The 18,768-nt window shown below is 40.5% G+C and overlaps 1 protein-coding gene across 21 annotated transcripts in view; it reads left to right on the top strand.

Moving 5' to 3' along the window:
• The window catches only part of Ptk2 (protein tyrosine kinase 2), a 265,206-nt gene that overhangs the window by 197,410 nt on the left and 49,028 nt on the right, over positions 1 to 18,768 (top strand). For 20 of the 21 annotated variants that reach the window (XM_033760874.1, XM_033760884.1, XM_033760882.1 and 17 more), the window contains one exon: positions 10,098 to 10,209. In XM_033760874.1, coding sequence (XP_033616765.1) covers positions 10,098 to 10,209 — 112 coding nt within the window. Of the gene's footprint in view, positions 1 to 9,267; positions 9,497 to 10,097; positions 10,210 to 18,768 lie in introns of those variants that run through there. The other variant, XM_033760886.1, reaches the window with a different exon arrangement.

The following is an 18,768-nucleotide window of genomic DNA, read 5'->3' as shown; positions in this document are numbered from 1 at the left end:
TTTTTTTTTTTTTTTTTTTGAGATAGGGTCTCACTTTATATTCCAGGCTAGCTTTGAACTCACTGTGTAGCCCAAGCTGACCTCAAACCCATGGTGATTCCCATTTCAGCTTCCCAAGTGCTGGGATTATAGACATGCACCACCGTGACCAGTGTATATATATACACATGTTTATCCAGTCTAATTGTAGCTACCAGTAACAATGAAGTTTTTTCAGAAGATCCGTAATTATTTTTTACTTTTAGAAAAGTGTGATTATTTTAATTTAATTATAAGGTAAACAGCAGCATAACTGTAAGATTATGAGCTTTGAGCCAGGCGTGGTGGCGCACACCTGTAATCCCAGCACTCAGGAGGCTGAGGCAGGAGGATCGCTGTGAGTTCGAGACCAACATGGGCTACATAGTGAGTTCCAGGGCAGTCTCAACTACATAGTGAGACCCTGTCTCAAAAAACAAACAAACAAAAAAATTATGATTGGGTCTGGCAGGCCTGAGTTCAAGTCCAAGCCCCACCATTGACCATCCCTGAAGAACACTGGTAAGCCTTCCTAGCCTCTTTTGCAAAGTGAGGCTACCGGCAACGGCTACTTTCTAAGGTAGTGATGGTGAGATTGAGTGCCAAAACTGCAACCCAAAACCCACTTATTTATCACAAAGTGCCAACATTGTAATTAAACCTGAATGCTCAGCTGCTGGTACAGTGCTGGGAAAACTTGGCTCTCAGGCAGCAGAGTGCTCACTGTTCTTAGGTGTCATGAGGTTTAGTGAAGAAAGTATATAGCCTCCTTTAATACGTAGAAGATGCTTTAAAAGTGATAGCCGTTCTTACTATCCAAATAATGAAAATCACCTTTTGTTTTGACACTTTTGGGATTTGTAGATGCCTTTCTTAAACAGATATTGAAAGCCCTTTTTGATTCTTCATTTGTTCTACAACGCCAGCTCCAAATGAGAAGCTGTAGGTTTGATTAATGGTATGAAGTTGCTTGTACTTAACTCTCGTTTTTGTTTTTGGTACCAGGGATCGAAATCAGAATCTTGCATTTGTGAGGCAGGTGCAGTGCCACTGAGCTAAACCCCTGACCCTCTTTGTATTTTTTTAAAGTAGTTTTGTATTTACTTCCAGAGTATCTTTTAAAGGTAGTGACTAAATTCCTCCTTAGCCTCCTCACACTTGTATTTTCCTTCTCCTTGTCATCCTCTTGGGGGGCTAAATACTATCTAAAAGAGGAATCTGCTTCCCAGTTATCCCTATTTACTTCTTAAAATACTAGCACCATCCTTATACCTACAAAGTAAATAGTGAGTCTAAATTAAGTAGAAGTTTCATGTAAAATTCAAATTATTTCCACTAAAAATCATGTCTTAACTGTTTTTACTTACTCATTTCTTCACTAGGTTTTCACTACAACTAGATAGAAGTTTGGTTTTTTGTGCAGTAAGCAAGTGAAAGTTTAACTTGCATTTCATAGAAATTATTGAGTTATACTTGTATAGCCTGACAGATCATCATCAGCAATACAGTTTAAACTTCACAGTTCCTGCTAAGGTTGAGTGCACTCACCCTTTTCACTCAAGAATCTGAGTTTAGGTGATTTTTAGCTCAGTGGTGCTGCTGCCTGCCTCGCAAGGGCAAGATCCTGAGTTTGAGCCCTGATACCTCCCCCCGCAAAAAAAATAGAATCTGAGTTTAGAAGTCACATGGCAGAGTCAAGGTCATGGGCTGCTCCAGGACCTGTGTTCTTCTGTGTATCTTGAATTATGCATGTCTCCCTCTCCAGATCCCTTTCCCTCCTATTCTTCTCTGTTTTCTATCAGTTCCCCTCTCCTGTCTTATTTATGAAGAGAGACCTCTGACTGAAAGAAGTTTACATCTCATTTGTAATCCATATATTTACTCTATTCTTTTTGTTTGTTTGTTTTTTTGAGACAGGGTCTCACTATGTAATTAAGACTGACCTGGAGCTTACTATATAGCACAGGCTGGTCTCAAACTCACAGCAATCCTCCTGCCTCAGCCTCCTAGATGCTGGGATTACAGGCATGTGCCACCACACCTGGCTTCATTTGCTCTATTCTTTAAACACCATGCTCTGAACCCATATTGAAATCATTGAAGCAGTCATAATTTCATCCCTTCAGTACTGTTTGTGTCATCATTTCCCTTTACCACAGGGCATTGTTTCTTTAGTTTTTCCTAATTCCTGTACACTAAATTTTGCCCCCATAGTCAGTAACCCTGGAAACATTAAGGGAAAAGGGGGTGCACATGAATGTCCATCTTTCCCTTTTGCATTATATTTTTAGTGCTCACACTGGAGATTATAGTATATGTTTTTAGCTTTTCACTATCTACTTGTAATTCTTAATTGTACTTTATGAAAATGCACAATTTACATTTACCACCACCTCATTCTATTATGCTATTTGTTGTCTGTTGTATATGTGCATATATATGTGTATGTTTATGATATTTGTATATGTTGAGCCTACCTCGTGAGAAACTTCTCTAGCATTTATTTCTTGGGGTACAGATCTGTTGGTGATAAATTCCATTAGTTTTATTTTATCTCAAAGTGAACTGAGTTCATTTTCACTGTATAGAGAATTCTAGGTTGTCAGGATTATTTCTTCTTTTCCTTTTAGCACTTTAACATGTTCCCACCAGCATGAGCCACTGATGGTACGTACATGACTGTTGGTTGCATTAGGCAGTTTGTACGACTGAAAGCACAAATAGATCTAATCACTTTTATCAAGTCTCTTTACTAATAAAAAGCTGCCCAGTGGGACAGTTGTGCATGTAACACTGGTGGTTGAAGCTGCCCGGCAGCAAGGCACAAATTATGGCCCATCATGAAATGTTAAAGATGTCCTTCCACTGTCTTTTACCCTGTTGTTCCTAAGGAGAAGTTACTGGTCGTTCAGATAATTGTTCTTCTGTGCTTTGTGTGTCATTTTCCCCCTGGCAACTCCCCCCGCTATAGTTTTTAGCAATTTAGGGTTTGCTGGTTGTAGTTTTCTCTGTATTAATCATGCTTGGAATTTACTGAGTCTCTTGAATCTGTAAAATATGGCAAATTTGGGAAAACTTTTACCATTATTTCTCTTTTTTTTTTTCCTCCTCCCTTAAAAAAATAGATCACACTATGTTGCCCAGCTTGGCCTTGAACTTTCGAGTCTTCTGCTTCAGCCTCCTGAGTAGCTGGGATTATAGGTGTAGAGCACCATGCTAGGCCTTCTGTTATTTCTTCAGATATTCTTCATTTTCCATCTCTCCTTCAGAGATTCCAGTTACATCTGTATTAAGCCTTTCATTAGTGTCCTTCAGGGCTAATCCTAGAGGCTCTTTTGCTGTTATTGTCTTCCCTGTCTTTCTTCCTCCTCCACCAATCCTTTTTTCTCTTTCAAATGGGGTGATTTTTATTGATTTATATTCAAATCCCTTATCTCTTCTGTCTTCCCTAGCCTGTTAATCATCTTTCCCCATGGAGAGTTTTATCTCACATATTTTTCATTTATAGAATTGATATTTGGCTTTTTAATATTCTACTTCACTAGTGATATTTCTTATTACTTCATCATAATTTTTTTTCACTACTGGGGAATGAGTCCAGGACCTTTGCAATGGGCAACATTGTCCATCCTTCCTTCTTTTCTTCTTTCCTTCCTTCCTTCCTTTCTTTATTTAAACTTTTGCAACAGTCACCTAAGCTGGGTTCAAACTTGCAGTCTTTCTGCCTCAGCCTCCCAAAATGTTGGGATTATAGGCATGTACCTCTGCTCCCCTCTTAAATTTTGTTTTATGTATTTAGCTATAGTGGTTTCTCTAATTCTTGCTTGATGAATCTAACACCTGAGTCCTCTTTCAGTCAATCTCCTTATCTGTTTTTTCCCCTGGAGAACAAATCACATTTTCATTTGTGTGTTAACTAAGTTTAGGTTGTAACCTGCACATTGTGACTAATAGGTGGTACAATCTCTACATTCAGTTATATTCCTCACAAATGTTTGGTTTATTGATTGGTTGATTGGTTGGTTGGTTTGAGCAAGCAGTTACACTGCAAATTCGATTTGATGTGGGCATCAGGTCAGACCTGTGTTCAGTTCTTTTAGCCTTAGCTGGGTTGCTTGGAGTTTGTGCATATTCCAGGTACACCCAGATATTTGGGCACAATTACACTCAAAATCTGAGATGCTCCCTTTGTGGATTTCTTCTTTCTACAATTTCCCCTTTATTTTCCACCTGTTGTGGTTGCTCCAAATTCAGTCCTCTGGTTCTTCAAGTCTGTAAAACTGGAGCCTGCCTACCTTCTAGCTAATGGCCATTAGAAAGCAGGTCCTTTTCACTGCAATCTTCCTCCTGGTGTCAGCTCCCTCCAGTATGTGGTTGCTCTTGGTTTTTCTAAGCTGTCACACAATCATTTCTTACATTCAGTGTTTATAGTGCAAGTCCTCCAGAGTTTTAGTCAATAGCTATCACACACAAGAAACAGAAAAAGGGTATTGTTCAAAGTTTTTAGTACCTAAAAAGTACCAATAAACTCAGTGAGGAAAAAAAACTAAAGTTTTTAGTAGAAGTTCCTTTTTTAAAAAATAAATTTGAAATGATATCCATGCAATAGCATTTATTTCCTGCAGGAAAGATACATTATAAATGAAGAGAGCAGTGCGATTACCAAGTATTGCTGGAGGCTAATGACCAGTGCACTCCACCGGTCCATGAGGCAAGCAGAGGTACAGCTGTGGCATGCTGACCGGCAGTTAGCCTCCAGTTCAACTCACCCCCTGTATGCCTTCCCTAGCTCTTCTCATGCCTGCAGCCTTGTTTTCTGCAAAGACTCCAGAGGTTTGTTAATAAGGTCAATTCCATTCCTTTGTGGTGAGGCAATATTGAGTAATTATAAGAGATCTTGTTTCAAAGCTGGTATTCCCATGAACTTGCCAAGATGAGCCTGTTTACTCTAACTTCTTCCTTCAGATTCATTGCTGTTCTTTCTCTGGGCATTTTCCAGGTTAGCTTGAATCACTACAAACTCAAAATGATTTCACAACCAAAGAAAATTCTATGATGTAATCCCTTTCAGTGATCAAAGTCCAGTATTTTTAAGAGAGTATTCCTCCCCATATTAAATAAAGCAGTTCATATTTTACATAGATATGTGCTTTATAGTGTCAAAGAGAAGAGTTTGTATCATATTATACACACATGCTACAGAAATGAAACAGAGAAATACCTTTATTTCTTAGTGCTATAAGGCATATAAAAATACAAAATCAACTAACATTTACTTAAAAGTTTTTTCTCTATTTTTTTCCCACATATTTTAGTTTTCCATTTTAACAAGTAGAAAGAGAAGATTGTTCTTATTTGTTAACAAGCGATAGACTGACAGGCAAGAACCCAATTTAACAGATACAACGTCTTTCTGTTGCTCTTTCCTATGGGACAGCTCCAGTGATTCAAGCTTCAACCACTCAACATCCAACAGTGTTTTCCATTCCTAAGCTTGTCTTTGCTTGAGGTTTTTATTTCTTAGCTCAGAACTGAAAACAAGGGATAGTTTGCTCTCCATCAAAATGCCTTATAGGTGAACTCACGTTTTGTTACTCTGGAAAGGAAATTTAGTAAGACTTCTCCATTCTGGTCTGTGGAGTTATGAGACCAAGTTTCACAGTGGATTTTAGGATAAAATCAGAGCAGTTCTCACAAGTTTATATGTCCATTATGAATTGTCTCCTTTGATGGCTTTTTCTTTTAAAGTGAAAGAAGTAAAACTAACATTAAACAAATTTCTCCTTTCTCCTCTTCAAGATTCTCTTCCTAGCTGGGACCCATGGATAACCACACATAATTATCAACTGTGCTCTTATTTGTTAAATGACGTGTCTCAGCTTTTACTGTTACATCTGTTTGCAAGTTTGAGATTTAGAGGCCACCATTCTAAATGGAATGTATTGCTGCTAAAAATACTGGGAGTTTGGGAAAGTATGCTTCAGTGTGACCTCTGACACTACACATTCTGGTTTGTTGCCCTGTTTCTTAAGCAGCTGAAGGGAGAATGGCTCAGCCATGTCTCCTTGTGCCCTCTTACTCCATCTATGGACTAGCCTTTCATTGTAAAAACAGATATTTTATGAGTTATTTATATTCTTGGCTACTCTGAGCAACAATTTTTGGTTTCTCAGAAACATGTTGACATGTTATTTTTGGTATGAGAGTGAAGTATTGAGACTGCAGAAACTCAATCCCCAGTTTTCCTTGCTTTCTTTGAGGCACAAGAAATATATATTGGGGTGTCTCTAGTAGACAGATACTATTTAGCTGACAATAGAAATTGATCTATGTCTGACAATCATAGGAAATTTGCAACCTAAATCCCACAGCATGGCAGTGTGTGATTAAGGGCTAAAAAGAAGATTCAAACAGTAAATTCAGAAGGTCAGGAAAAGGGGGAAGTCACATTACGCAGAAGAGTCCAGGTGCGTGAGGCCTAAAAAGGTGATCTATGGTGAAGAACTTTACAGGACCTTTTTGGTGGGTTTTGGGAGAATGGTAGCCTTACAATCAGGGTAACTCATTTCACAGTACAACTCATGGGAAATAAAATGTCCTAATGGAACCTATTCATGGAGTTTCCATTGCCTGAGATGTCCCACTGAGCCTCCCATAGCTTGCCTATATAGTATTTTAATTATTTGAAGAATGAGAAGGACTTTCAAATCCTTGATTTTTATAGGCTTTTCAGTTTAAATCATAAAATGTCAGAATTTAAGGTCTGCTGTTTGCTTTAGAGCGGGGCACTGGAGACCTAGTAATCAGGGATATAGACTTCTTTGGGGACCTATAAGGCCTTGCTGTGGTCTCAGAGTGGACTCCAGTCCCAGTGTCCATCTCGAAGGGAATGGTCTGAGTGGCCAGTCACAAGTACAGATCATTTGTGGTCTTCTTAACTGGTCAGAGGACCCTCTGTATCCCTAGGGTTTCACTCATTTCACTTCTGTCCGTTACTGGTGTATGTGATGAGTCAGGATCTGTGCCAGTTCTTAACATGTGAAAATGGGCCTTCAAGTACAGATGTCAGGCAAACAGTGTTCATAATGCATTTTGACAGAAATTAAATTGTGGTAAGCACTAGTTCTTTGGGAGTGAAGAGAGCAGCATAACAGCCTGAAGAGAGTTGGCAGCTTCAAGGAGGACTTTGTGGAGGAAATACTGTTGGACACTTGAAATGTAAATAGGAGTTGGCTGGATAGAAGAAAGAAAGGATTTCCAAGCACAGGAGTTTATACAAGAAGCAGTGGCGAGCATAGTTCGTCCAGGAACTTCATGGGTGCAGAACAACAAGGCAAGCAAAGAGAGAGCTCTCATTTCATTTCTGAAGCAGTGATAGTTACCTCACCAGCTTTAAAGATTCCTGCCCTCTCATAACAGCCTTAAAGGTCTGGTCCACCCATATTTTGTGATTTAGGAATTTAACAAGCCCCTTCCTAGGTTTCTGTTGGAGAATGAGTAGGACCCAGTGAAACTGTTCCTCGTAATGATTACGTGTTTTTATTTGTCAAATTCAGAGGCATTATATATATCAGTGACTGTTTTAACAGGCATATGTAAGGTGTATCACAAACAGCTCAGTAGAAAATTGGGTAGATTTGCAAAAAGGCATGTTTCTCTTTGTACCTCAAATTCTAATTTGATTTTAATCCATTTGAACTCACTCATGGAAATAGTAGCCATTCACTACTCACAGCATTATTTGATAGGGAATTTTTTTCTTTCCATTTCAGAGCTCATTGTAGATTGTCTAAATTTCATTTTCATCTTTATAACAATCCTTCAAAGTCGTTAGGAGACAATCAGCCCTTCAAGATAGGTAGTTAGGAAAGCATTCAGCCTTTGAGATAGTTGGTTAGGGAGACGCCTCGTTTTGTGGGTAAAACATGGAGAGATTGACTTCTCTGTGGTCGCATTGTCTGTGGCAAAACTGGAACCTGACCTCATTCTGACTCAGACCCCAGTCGTCTTCACTATATCTTGCTGTTTCCCTTCAGTTTGTTCATCACTGATGAACTCTAACTCTTCTCAGCTAAGTCACATGTCTCATGGGTCATAGTAATGCATGTATTTTATTTTATCCACATTCCACAATATTTTTTCATTCAGCAAATATTTAAGTGTCAGCTCTGTGACAGGCACTCATTCGTTCTAACAAAAGGTTCTAAAGAATCATAAATTTAAAGGTACAGTATTTATTTCCATACAAAAAATGGACAGAGTATTTCTGTGCTTCAATCACATGCCACTTGTACCCTCCAGTTGTTTTCTTGTTCCAACCAGCTGGAAATCTTCCTCCTTAGCATCCCACATTGCCTGGGACAATGCTGGGGCCATGCCCCGCCCCCTCACACCCCTGTGGTGATATTTATATCACGTTTCAGGTTTTTTACTTCTTTTGTCCTTAATCAGAGAACCTCAAAAACGTCATATTGTACTGAACAGAAAGTCTGCAAGTGCTTGCTGAGTGAGCAGCCCAGAGCATATGTACCATTAGAAATAGCTGATAGATAATTGTCAGCATAGCAAGTGCTCCTTTAATTCTCACCCGGCTTGGTGCGAGTGCTTTTCTGATGGGAGAATAGGGCAGAGCCAGCCACTCAGTGCCCTGTGTTCCTTCCCTAGATGTCCCTGGCCTCTGCCTGCACCATTCTCACTGGGCCAGGCATCCAGCAGTGCTGGTGCTAATCCTGTGTCTTGCCCGTCTTCTGAGGCTGCACCAAGAAATTCTTACATATTGTTGAAGTTGCTTGACATTTGTTTGCTCGGCCACAATCATGGAAATAGAGCAAAAGCGAAACCAAAATCTTACTTTGAGGAAAGGATGGGCTTTTCAGACTGAAAACTTTTCTTTAAAGTGGTAACAATCATTTCTCTGAGAACATTCCCTTTCATTTGGGGAGGGAAATGCCCTTAACATGTGTAGTGATGGTTTGCTGACTCAGAGCAGTTATGAAATGAATTTGTCTGTCTTTTCCTGCTTTGGAAGGTGACTCTGTGAAAGCTATCAGGCTCTAGCCTCCAGCCCAGCAGGAATGTCTTTTTAAACAGTTGAGCAAATTCCCAGATTAGAAAGAGTCTATGCAGCTGATGTAACTCTTTCCTGAGTAATTCTGGGTGGTTATTTACTGCATTCTGTCTGCCAGGGAGCCAGAAACTTGAATGAGCTTCATTATTAGAACTCTTAAGTTGCAGGCATGTAGGCAAGAGCTGATTGCCAGTTAGGACGAAAGTTTCAAAGACTTGTTGCCCACTGAACCCTTGGGAATCTGCGTGGAATGGGACTTAGCTCTGAGTCTCTCTCTGGCTGCACTTGGAGGAGTTTTTATGATGGTAAGCAGCCAAGACTAAGAAGCTGCCCTGCAGTCACTGTGGAGCCAGGGGTGGCGGCCACAGCAATAGGTGGGACTTCCCACAGCCTCTGAGCAGCCTGGCAGTGGTAAGTGCAATGTTTCCCAGTTGGAGCAAATAGACTTTTCAGAAGCAGTTGTAAATTCTGTTGCATTCTTCCTTGTTTTCCTAATGGGTAAAGTACTGGATAAGCTGAAAATTAGTTGGAGGATTGAGCTAAGAGAATTAGGGAAATTATTTGCCAGATTGCTGATCGGTCACATAGTGTGCTGGTGAGTTCACAGTTGTGAGCTTGTGTTGGTGCAAAGAGTCTGCCTTAGACATGTAGACACTTGATAAAGGGATGTTAGAGATTTCTCAGGGTGATTTTATTTTGCTTTGAATGATCTGTAGCATACAAACATTTCATCTCGGTCCTTCCTTCATTTTCAGCAGCCTTCTTTTTTCTTCCTAGCTATTTTTTCTTACCTATGGCACTGCTTTGAAAGAACTTGCCTGCTGGGACCAAGACTATTCTGAAGACAAGTGTAGGGTTAGAAACCTGATCCTCTTTCCCCTGTGCACAAGATCTTTCCATTTTGGGCATCTTCACCTGGAAACTAGCTGATGTTTGTTGAATGCCTTGGGTGGGCTCTGATGTGTGCTGCTGTGGCTGTCAGCTCCCATAACACAAGGTGTTGTCTCTCTAGCACAATCCTGGAGGAAGAGAAGGCTCAGCAAGAAGAACGGATGAGGATGGAGTCGAGAAGACAGGCTTCTGTGTCCTGGGACTCTGGAGGATCTGATGAAGCACCACCCAAGGTAGCCAAGGTCCCCACCCCAACTGTGGGGTTTCTCTGTGATATAGGCAGCTATTTCCTGTGGGGTAAATATCAGATATCTGGTTATTCTAAGCATGGAGGTTAAAACTCTGACCAATTCTTGCTTGCTTCTCCTTTACAGATTGTCATCCTGTGCACTGATTTTCCTAATTTGCATTTTAAATAGAGGCTGTTGAAAACAGCATTGGAGCAGATGTGATCTTAAAATGGTATTCTTCCTGTTCCTCTTCACCTTTCTTCCTCCATGTCATGGGATACCTGGCTCTGGGGAAGTTTTCCTTTGTTGGCTATCAGAGCTCTTCCTAACAATCAATCAGGATTGCAACCTGAAACTGGGCCATAAATGCTTTGCTTTTTGCTTCAAAAATGAGTCTCATTCCATCTGATCAGGGTATTCTTTTTATTTATGTTCAGTTTTGCTAAAACTTTATGTACATTTTCTGCCTTTTAGGGTGCAGAACTGTTCACTGGGGGTTTTGTGCGAGAAGCATGTTATATATACTTTTATTTCCATGGTGAGACCTGCCAGTGGCACCGTCACACCTTGCTGTTGCTCGCCTCCAAAGCTTCCTCATGTCCTCTCCCTCCTCAGAAGAGTGGCCACACCTTTTACAGAGACTGGGCTGGGCTGAAAGGCTTTGGACAGTTAGCTAAATACTTTCCTTAATCTTGGGACTTTATGCACTTTTTGCTTTTGATAGGATAGTATTCTCATGCACTTGCCATGAATGATTCAGTTTAGTCTTTTTTCTGAAAAGTAAAGAGATAATAGAGGGTTTTTTGCAGTTAATAGCTATTTGATACTTAGCTAAAGATACAACTTTTCGGGCCAGGGATTTAGCTCAGTGGTTCCACTGCCTGCCTTGCAAGTAAGCATAAGATCCTGAGTTCGATCCCTGGTACCCAAAAATAAATAAATACATACACACACACACACACACAAACTTTTATTTTTAAAAAACATTCAACAATCTGATAACACAACTGTTTAAATGTTGTAACAATTTTTCTTACTATGAAACCTGAAAACTTATTTTCTTGGTCTCTGTGTTGAGCCGTGTAAAAGTAAACCTATCACACACTACAAACAAATGTAAGTAAGGAAAATTTTTCAGGTGGGTAGAGCTAAAGATGTCACCATCCAGCCATTCTGCAGAGAAGGAAACTCACATCACCTGCGGGGAAGTGTTGCTTTGAGCAAGGTAGTGAGAAAACCAGTACGTTTCTCTGTCTAATTATCACAGAAGATACATAATTATCCACTGAAAAATATAAACCCTAAGCATCTAAGGCCCTTCTTGTTCTTTGTCTTTGAGACAGGGTCTCACTATGTAGGCTGTCTTAAAATCACTGTCCAGTCCAGGCTGGCCTCCAAGTCATAGCAATCCTCCTGCCTCAGCGAGTGCTGGGATTATAGGCATGCACCACCATGCCCAACCTGGCCTTCCATGTTCAGTTTACCAATTAGCCTGTGTTTGAATTTCATAACAGCTGCAGAATTGTCCTTTGCTGGGAGGCAGTAGAGTCTCATGAGTAAGGTCTCAGGCCGGGAAGTCAAGCCATTCTGTCTATCTCAGACTCTGCTATTTACAGTTTGATGACTAAATAAGTTACCTTCCTATTCCAAACTTCATTTTTCTCCTTATGTATCTCTTGGGAATGTTATAAGGTGATTTATGATTTATTGTATAGCATTTCACTTACTACACAGACTATAATAAATACACTGTTGGGTATTTGGTGATAAGCTCCTTTTTTTGTGGTATCAGGGATCGAACTTGGATCCTTGAGCTTACGAGGCAGGCGGCGGAACCACTAAACTAAATCCCCGGCCCCTAAAGATCCCTTTTCAGCTAAACATATCTCACACACACCCTATCCTCCTCTGCCTCCCAACCCCCACTCTATTTTCCCCCAGTGCTGAGGATAGAACCTAGGACCTCACACAGGTACTAGGCGAGTACTCTGCCACTGAGCTGCACACCCAGCCCCTAAACATTTTTCCATAATCAGTCTGTTGGGCTTTTAATGATTTTTTAATTTGACTATAATTTTTCCATCCAGTACTGGGCATTGAATTCAGGACCTTGCACTTGCCAGGCAGGCACAGCACCACTGAGCGGCCCTGTTTGACTAATTTTTAAAATTAGTTCATAGCAGTGGCCAGGGATGTACCCCAGTGGTCCCACCACTTGCCTCACAAGCACAAGGTCCGAAGTTCGATCCCTGGTACAAAACAAAACAACCTATGTAAAATTAGTTCATAGGGTAGAGGTGGTACAGCAACTTTTTTGGTAGTACTCACTAAGATTCTCACTAAGCTGCCTAGGTGCGACTCCTACCTTGGGATACTCCTGTTTCAGCCACCCTTAAGTGCTTGGATTATAGGTATACACCTCCACACCCAGTTTGGTGGTTTGGCTTTAGTTCTGCTTAAATTTTTTTTAATAAAGTTTATTATATAGTTCTGCTTAAGTTTTTTTTGTGTTTTTAATTTTATTTTCAAACATTGGCAACTAATATTTTTTAGAAATCTCTTTCTTAAATAAGTACATGTTTGCAGTATATAATGCTTGCATTCCTTGTGTGGAGTTGGTACATGTACTATATAACACATTTAATTTCTTTTTTCATCCCCTTTTCCCTACCCCCGTTTCTTGAACCCCTTCCCATATATATCTTTTATTTTGCTCTCTGTAATTTGGGTTTCTCATAAGGGAAACAAGAGATAATCTTTTATGACAGAGCAGTACTCCATTGGGTGTAAATACCACATTTTCTTTATCCATTCATCTGCTTAAATTTTTAAATATTCATATCTCTGTGTGTGTGTGTGTGTGTGTGTGTCTATCTTTCCCCTTATCTTCTTATTTCTTGCTTGCTTCCTCTTTAGATGTTTTCAAAATGTATATTTTGAGGCTGTTTTCTGGAATCAGAGGTTGCTCTGCCTTATTTGTCTGAAGCAGAGGCTGGCAAAGGTAGCCATTGCTTAAATCTGGTTCCTGACATTCTCTTGGGACCCAACAGCCACACATACTTACAGTGTGGATGTTGTTTACAGTCGATACCACCATACAGGTAGAGCTGAACAGAGTATGGTGCACAAAGCTTAATACACTTACTGTTTGACCCTTCCAGAAAAGGTTAGACAGCCCTTGGATTAACAGTTCTAATGCTGAAATAACCTACATTAGTATAGATACTCAGATGATTGAGATTATAAGCAGGTATGCCTTTTGTTTCCCTTTCATATGAAGAACCTAGTCCTGGGTGCAGTTTTTACCTTCTCAGTGTTCATTGCAGGATCAGATTCTGCATTTGTAATCACAGTAGTTGCTATTATCTGAAGTGAATCTGTGTTTTGAAGATGGTAGACTGGTGTTTCCTCCAGCAGTTTGCTCTGTCCTGTGAAGTGGAAATTCTGTAGATCTTTGCAAGTTTTCATAATTCTGCCTGTGATGTCCTAGGATAAATTCCCCTTCAATTTCTTAAATTCAAGTAGGATTTTTTTTGGGGGGGTACTGGGGATCAAGCTCAGATCCTTGCACTTGCGAGGCAGGTGCCAGAACCACTGAGCTAAATCCCTGGGCCTCAAGTAGTATATTAGAGTTATATAGATAAATTCTGTGTACCACTAAAAAAAATTTTTTTTAATTGGGCTCAGGGGTATAACTCAGTTATACTTGCCTAGGCCCTGGGTTTCATCGCCCACACCACAAAAAGGGGAGGGAAAGAGCAGAAAAGAAAACATTTGCTGTATGTAGCTTCATTAGTTTTTAGTTTGTGAAACAGAGTCTCGCTGTGTAGCTCTAAACTTGAATTCACTCTGTAACCCAGGATGGCCTTGAATTTGCAATCCTCCTGTTCCTCTGCTTCCCAAGTGCTGTGATTACAGGCTTGTGTCACATGTTGCCTGGGTCCTTCATTACTTTTTAAATGGAAACTTTCTCCTCTTCTATTCAAGATTCAAAATTTAGAGTTTTTAATGACAGAGCATTATAACCAGAAAGCTGATCACTAAAAATGTTCATAACAAGCTTTGGATGTAGCTCATTGGTAGAACAGGTGCCTAGCATGTACAGTGATCCCCAGCACTGAGGAAAAAGAATTCATCCATACTTAATACCAGGTTTTTTTGTTTTGTTTTGGTTTGGTTTTGGGGGGATACTGGGGAATGAACTCGGGTCCTTGCACTTGCAAGGCAGGCCACCGAACTGCTGAGCTAAATCCCCGGCCCTCCAGGGTTTTTTTAATATAATAATAATAATCTTTAGGAAAAACTTAGCTGTGATGAGCCCAGCTTGGAAGGGTTCTGTTAATGTTCATTTTCATCTGTCCATATTGCTGTCCTGCAAATTCCCGTCAGATTAGTGAGCTCCTCAGCATAAGATTGTTTGTAGTACAGTCGTTCTAAAGGTGATCCTGTAATTCCCCAGGGTCAGGCCCAGGAGATCTGAACTCTTTTCCTAATCATGTTATGATGTTATTTGCCTTTTCCACTTTGGTGACATTGGCACTGAAAGAACTACTGTTTGCACAAATCAGGTGTCACCTGGCTAAACTAGTTGTCACTATTCTTTATCATCATACTTACCTCTAAAGAAAGGGTGCCAGTTTACAAAAGATGAAGCTGTGTGAGGACATAGGAAGTACATACCCAAATCTGATGTCCATCTTGAGGAAAGTACTGTGCAACTGAGCTGAGCAAGACACTCTTGTCATGGAAATCCAGCTTGACTGGTAAGAACAGCTAGCAGACATGTTATATTCAGAGTTTCAGATTTGATAGATATTTTCTCAAAATGAAAGAAGTGAGTCGGTCACTTTAAACAATTGATCATATTTGCTACCAATAAAAATTTGAAATTTCAAGGGAAAAAAATTAGAGTTTTGAAAAACCACCATAACCTTCACAGCTTTCCAATTCTTAGACTGTTCTGATGAGCTCAGAATGACATTAACAAACATGGTTTCTTAAGAGTAAGTACTGTATAATACTGGAATCTGTCAACATTGGGAAGGTCTGTTTACTAAGTAAACTACTACTTTTCCAAGGACCCGTACAAAGTAACCAAATCACACATGCATAAAAGGACCATTCAAAATGCAAGATAGAATGATGGGTTTTAATGTAACAGATAAGTGATAGTGTTCAAATTCTGCATTGCTACAGACTTTATAGAAACTACCACTCACTGAGTTTTGGTGTAGTATCAAAAGTAGTATCCAAATTTTGTCAAACACTATTTAAAAATACTCCTCCCAGGCTGGGAATGTGGTTCAGTGATAGAGCACTTGCCTAGCATGCATAGACCCTATGTTCAGTCACCAAGACTGGGAAGGGGGGAAAAAAACTCCCCGAGTTGCATAGCTGGGTATGGCTCAGTTTTCTTGGCAGTAGTTGTTGTACTGACAGGTTAATGCCTGGTGGACTACTGTGTTAATGAGAGCTAGTCCTTTGATTTTTATTGTTTCTGTCATTTCGTCTACATAAAGTTGAGAGGGTTGTAGGGTGTCTTGGAACACTAGAACTGTAATCACTGCTAGAAGCTGCCTAGGTGCCTGGCTTCCACCCTGTGCCACGCACTGCAACCATCAGGAGCCCCTGCTCACTCCAGAAAGGTCAGTGCTACCCAGCTGAGCATCTCTGCTTTAGATTTTTGGTTTCTCCCCTCTTCTCTCTCCTTGCTTGAGAGGATTCAGCAAAATCCCGTTGGCTCCCTGTTTCACTGTGTGAAAACCCAAGTTTCTCTTGGAGAATGAGGTGTAGTGACTTTGCTGATGCAGTGCTCAGTAGTAGTGATGCTTCAGGAGTGTCCTCATGACGGCTCTAGGAAGTAGCTGCTGTTACTATCTCCATTTTATAATTGACAGTCAGGAGGCACAGGGAGTAAAATGGAGGCCAGGCCTGCCTCTGACACACACGCAGCTCTTTTGTGGCAAGAACAGAAGCAGAACTTTGCCAGCTGTGTGTTTACATTCAACCCCCAGCTAAGGCTATGGGATGTCCTTTGTGCGCTTGCTTCATCTACCATGAAACATTTTCAACTTTTTACCTGTTTTTTGTTGTGGTAGTGATGGTGTTTTGTTTGTTGTTTTTGTTTTGTTTTCACAGTACTACTAGGGATTGAACCTTTGCAATGGGCGGTATACTCAGCCCTTTTTGTATGTTCTACTTTAAGAAAGGGTCTTGCTAAATCAGTAAATTGTCTGGGCTAATCTTGAATTTGGGACTCACCTGCCTCAGCCTCCCAAGAGAGCTGAGATTACAGGCATTGCCACCATGTCTAGCTTTGCCCATTATGTTTATTTTTAATCGGAACCCTGTATTATCACTTGGTACCTGTGAAAGTATTGGAGTCATTGTGAGGTATTTATAAAGCTTTTGCCACGATTTTTTTATACTTCTTTTTGAGATGTCAAAAGTATAGTTATCTGGGCTGGGGATTTAACTCAGTGATGTTGCCACCTGCCTCATAAGCACCAGGTCCCGAGTTCGATTTCCAGGTATCAAAAAATAAATAAATCTGTCTTGCCATTTAGGGTCAGGGATTTAGCTCCATGGTTCCACTGCCTTCCTCACAAGCATATGGTCCTGAGCTCAATCCCCAGTACCAAAAAACAAAAGTGTAGTTGTCATAAAGTAGCATGATTCCACAATAGATTTTGGAATTTTTTCACTACCATCTGTGTGACAATGGTTAAATTCCATACCTTCTCTGAGCCTATTGTAAAAAGGTGACTGTATAGCTTTGTAGCTTTGTTATCTGAGTTATCAAATTGTATATAAAGTACCTTGTTTGGTGTGCACACAATACTCTGAGTGGCAGCTAGTTGTATTTTTGCCTCTGTTACTTATATACCACTTCCAAAATGTAAGCCAGAGGATGTAACCTCTCTCACATTGCCTGTGACTGGGCTCTGCATCCTTCCAGACTTGGACTCCAGGAACAAGGGATCAGAAAGCATGGGCTTTACAGTGTGATTAATGCCCATGAATTGATGCATCCTCTAAAGCAACCATTGGGGCCGGAGATTTAGCTCAGTGGTTCCACTGCCTGCTTCTGCAAGTACAAGGACCTGAATTTGATCCCTGGTACCAAAACAAACAAACAAAACTATAAAGCAGCCATTGCCACTCAGGTGTTGATACAGACACCTTTTTAACCTCTTTTAAATTAGCCCAACCACTTTTTTCAAATTAAACCTTTAAAAGTATAAATCTGAAGGAGTACATTACATACTTCAGAAATATTTCCCTGACACACAGTAGAGAAAAGCCAAGAATGCCCCTTTATACTTGTTTCCTGTTGTAGAGATCTATGGGGAATTCATGCCCCTATTTAGTTAAGTTTGAAGTGGAATGCATCTGTGGTAATGTGTAAAATATGACAAGCCTGAGGGATGAGTAAACATTTCCGCCCTCACAGTAGCTGGGTGGATCAAGTGCTTGAGTGCCCACTGTGCATGTCAGGACTTGCACGGGGCTATGGAGAAGAGGACTTATGCTCACATTAGGCTGAATAGATCCAGAACCCTTTGGTAAAGACTCCAAGAAGGGGGAGTGTCTGGCAGGTGAAAGGAAGAAACCTCCCTTTGGTAAAGACTCCAAGAAGGGGGAGTGTCTGGCAGGTGAAAGGAAGAAACCTTTCACTTTGGGTTTTTTGTTGCTGCTGCTGCTGCTGCTGCTGCTGCTGATGATGATGATGTTGATGTTGATGTTGATGTTGATGTTGATGTTGATGTTGATGTTTTGGGCTTTGACCCTAGGGCCTTGTACATTCTAGGCAAATAGTCTTCTTCTGAGCAACATACCATCCCATTTTATTATTATTTTGAGACAAGGTATTACTAAGCTGCCTAGGCTGGCCTTGAACTTTGTATTCTCCTACCTCAGTCTCACAAGAGCTGGAATTGAGTCATGTGCCAACATGCCCAGGTGTTGTCTTGATTCAACTGCAGAGTAATGGAAGGCTACTTCATTAAATCTCTCATGGTTTTGTGTGTGTGTGTGTGTGTGTGTGTGTGTGTGTGTGTGTGTGGTGTTGTTGTTGTTGTTTTGGGACAGGGTCTCACTATGTATTTGAGACTGACCTGGCTGGAACTTACTATGTAGCCCAGGCTGGTCTCCAGCTCACAGCGATCCTCCTGCTGCAGCCTCCCCAGTGCTGGGATTATACCTGGCTCTCCTTTTTTAAAAGACTATTGATTCACTTTCCTTCATTTTCTGTTTCAAATTGTATCATTCTTTTGCTCTGAACTTTGAATTCCCTTGTAACAGAAACAAAATGAGAATTTAGAGCTAGAAGTGGCTTCAGAGCTCTTTTGGGTCACCTCCATTTGTCAGGTGAGGGAACAGACTAGTCAGCTGACTCACTCCCCAGTTACGTGACATAGCTGAAAAGCAGTGGAGTAGACAAGTACCTAACCTGCTCCCTCGGCAGAGAACATTTAGGCCTTAGCCTAGAAAGTTCCATATCCTTTGTTGATGGCTTAATATCTTTGTGAAAATACAATGTATCATACAATTTGTCCACTT

Source organism: Fukomys damarensis, unplaced genomic scaffold, assembly GCF_012274545.1.
Source record: "Fukomys damarensis isolate Sample0158 unplaced genomic scaffold, DMR_v1.0_HiC HiC_scaffold_5, whole genome shotgun sequence".
Lineage (NCBI taxonomy): Eukaryota > Metazoa > Chordata > Mammalia > Rodentia > Bathyergidae > Fukomys > Fukomys damarensis.
The sequence above is the reverse complement of the archived record's forward strand: the minus strand, read 5'-3'. Positions and strand labels throughout refer to the sequence as shown.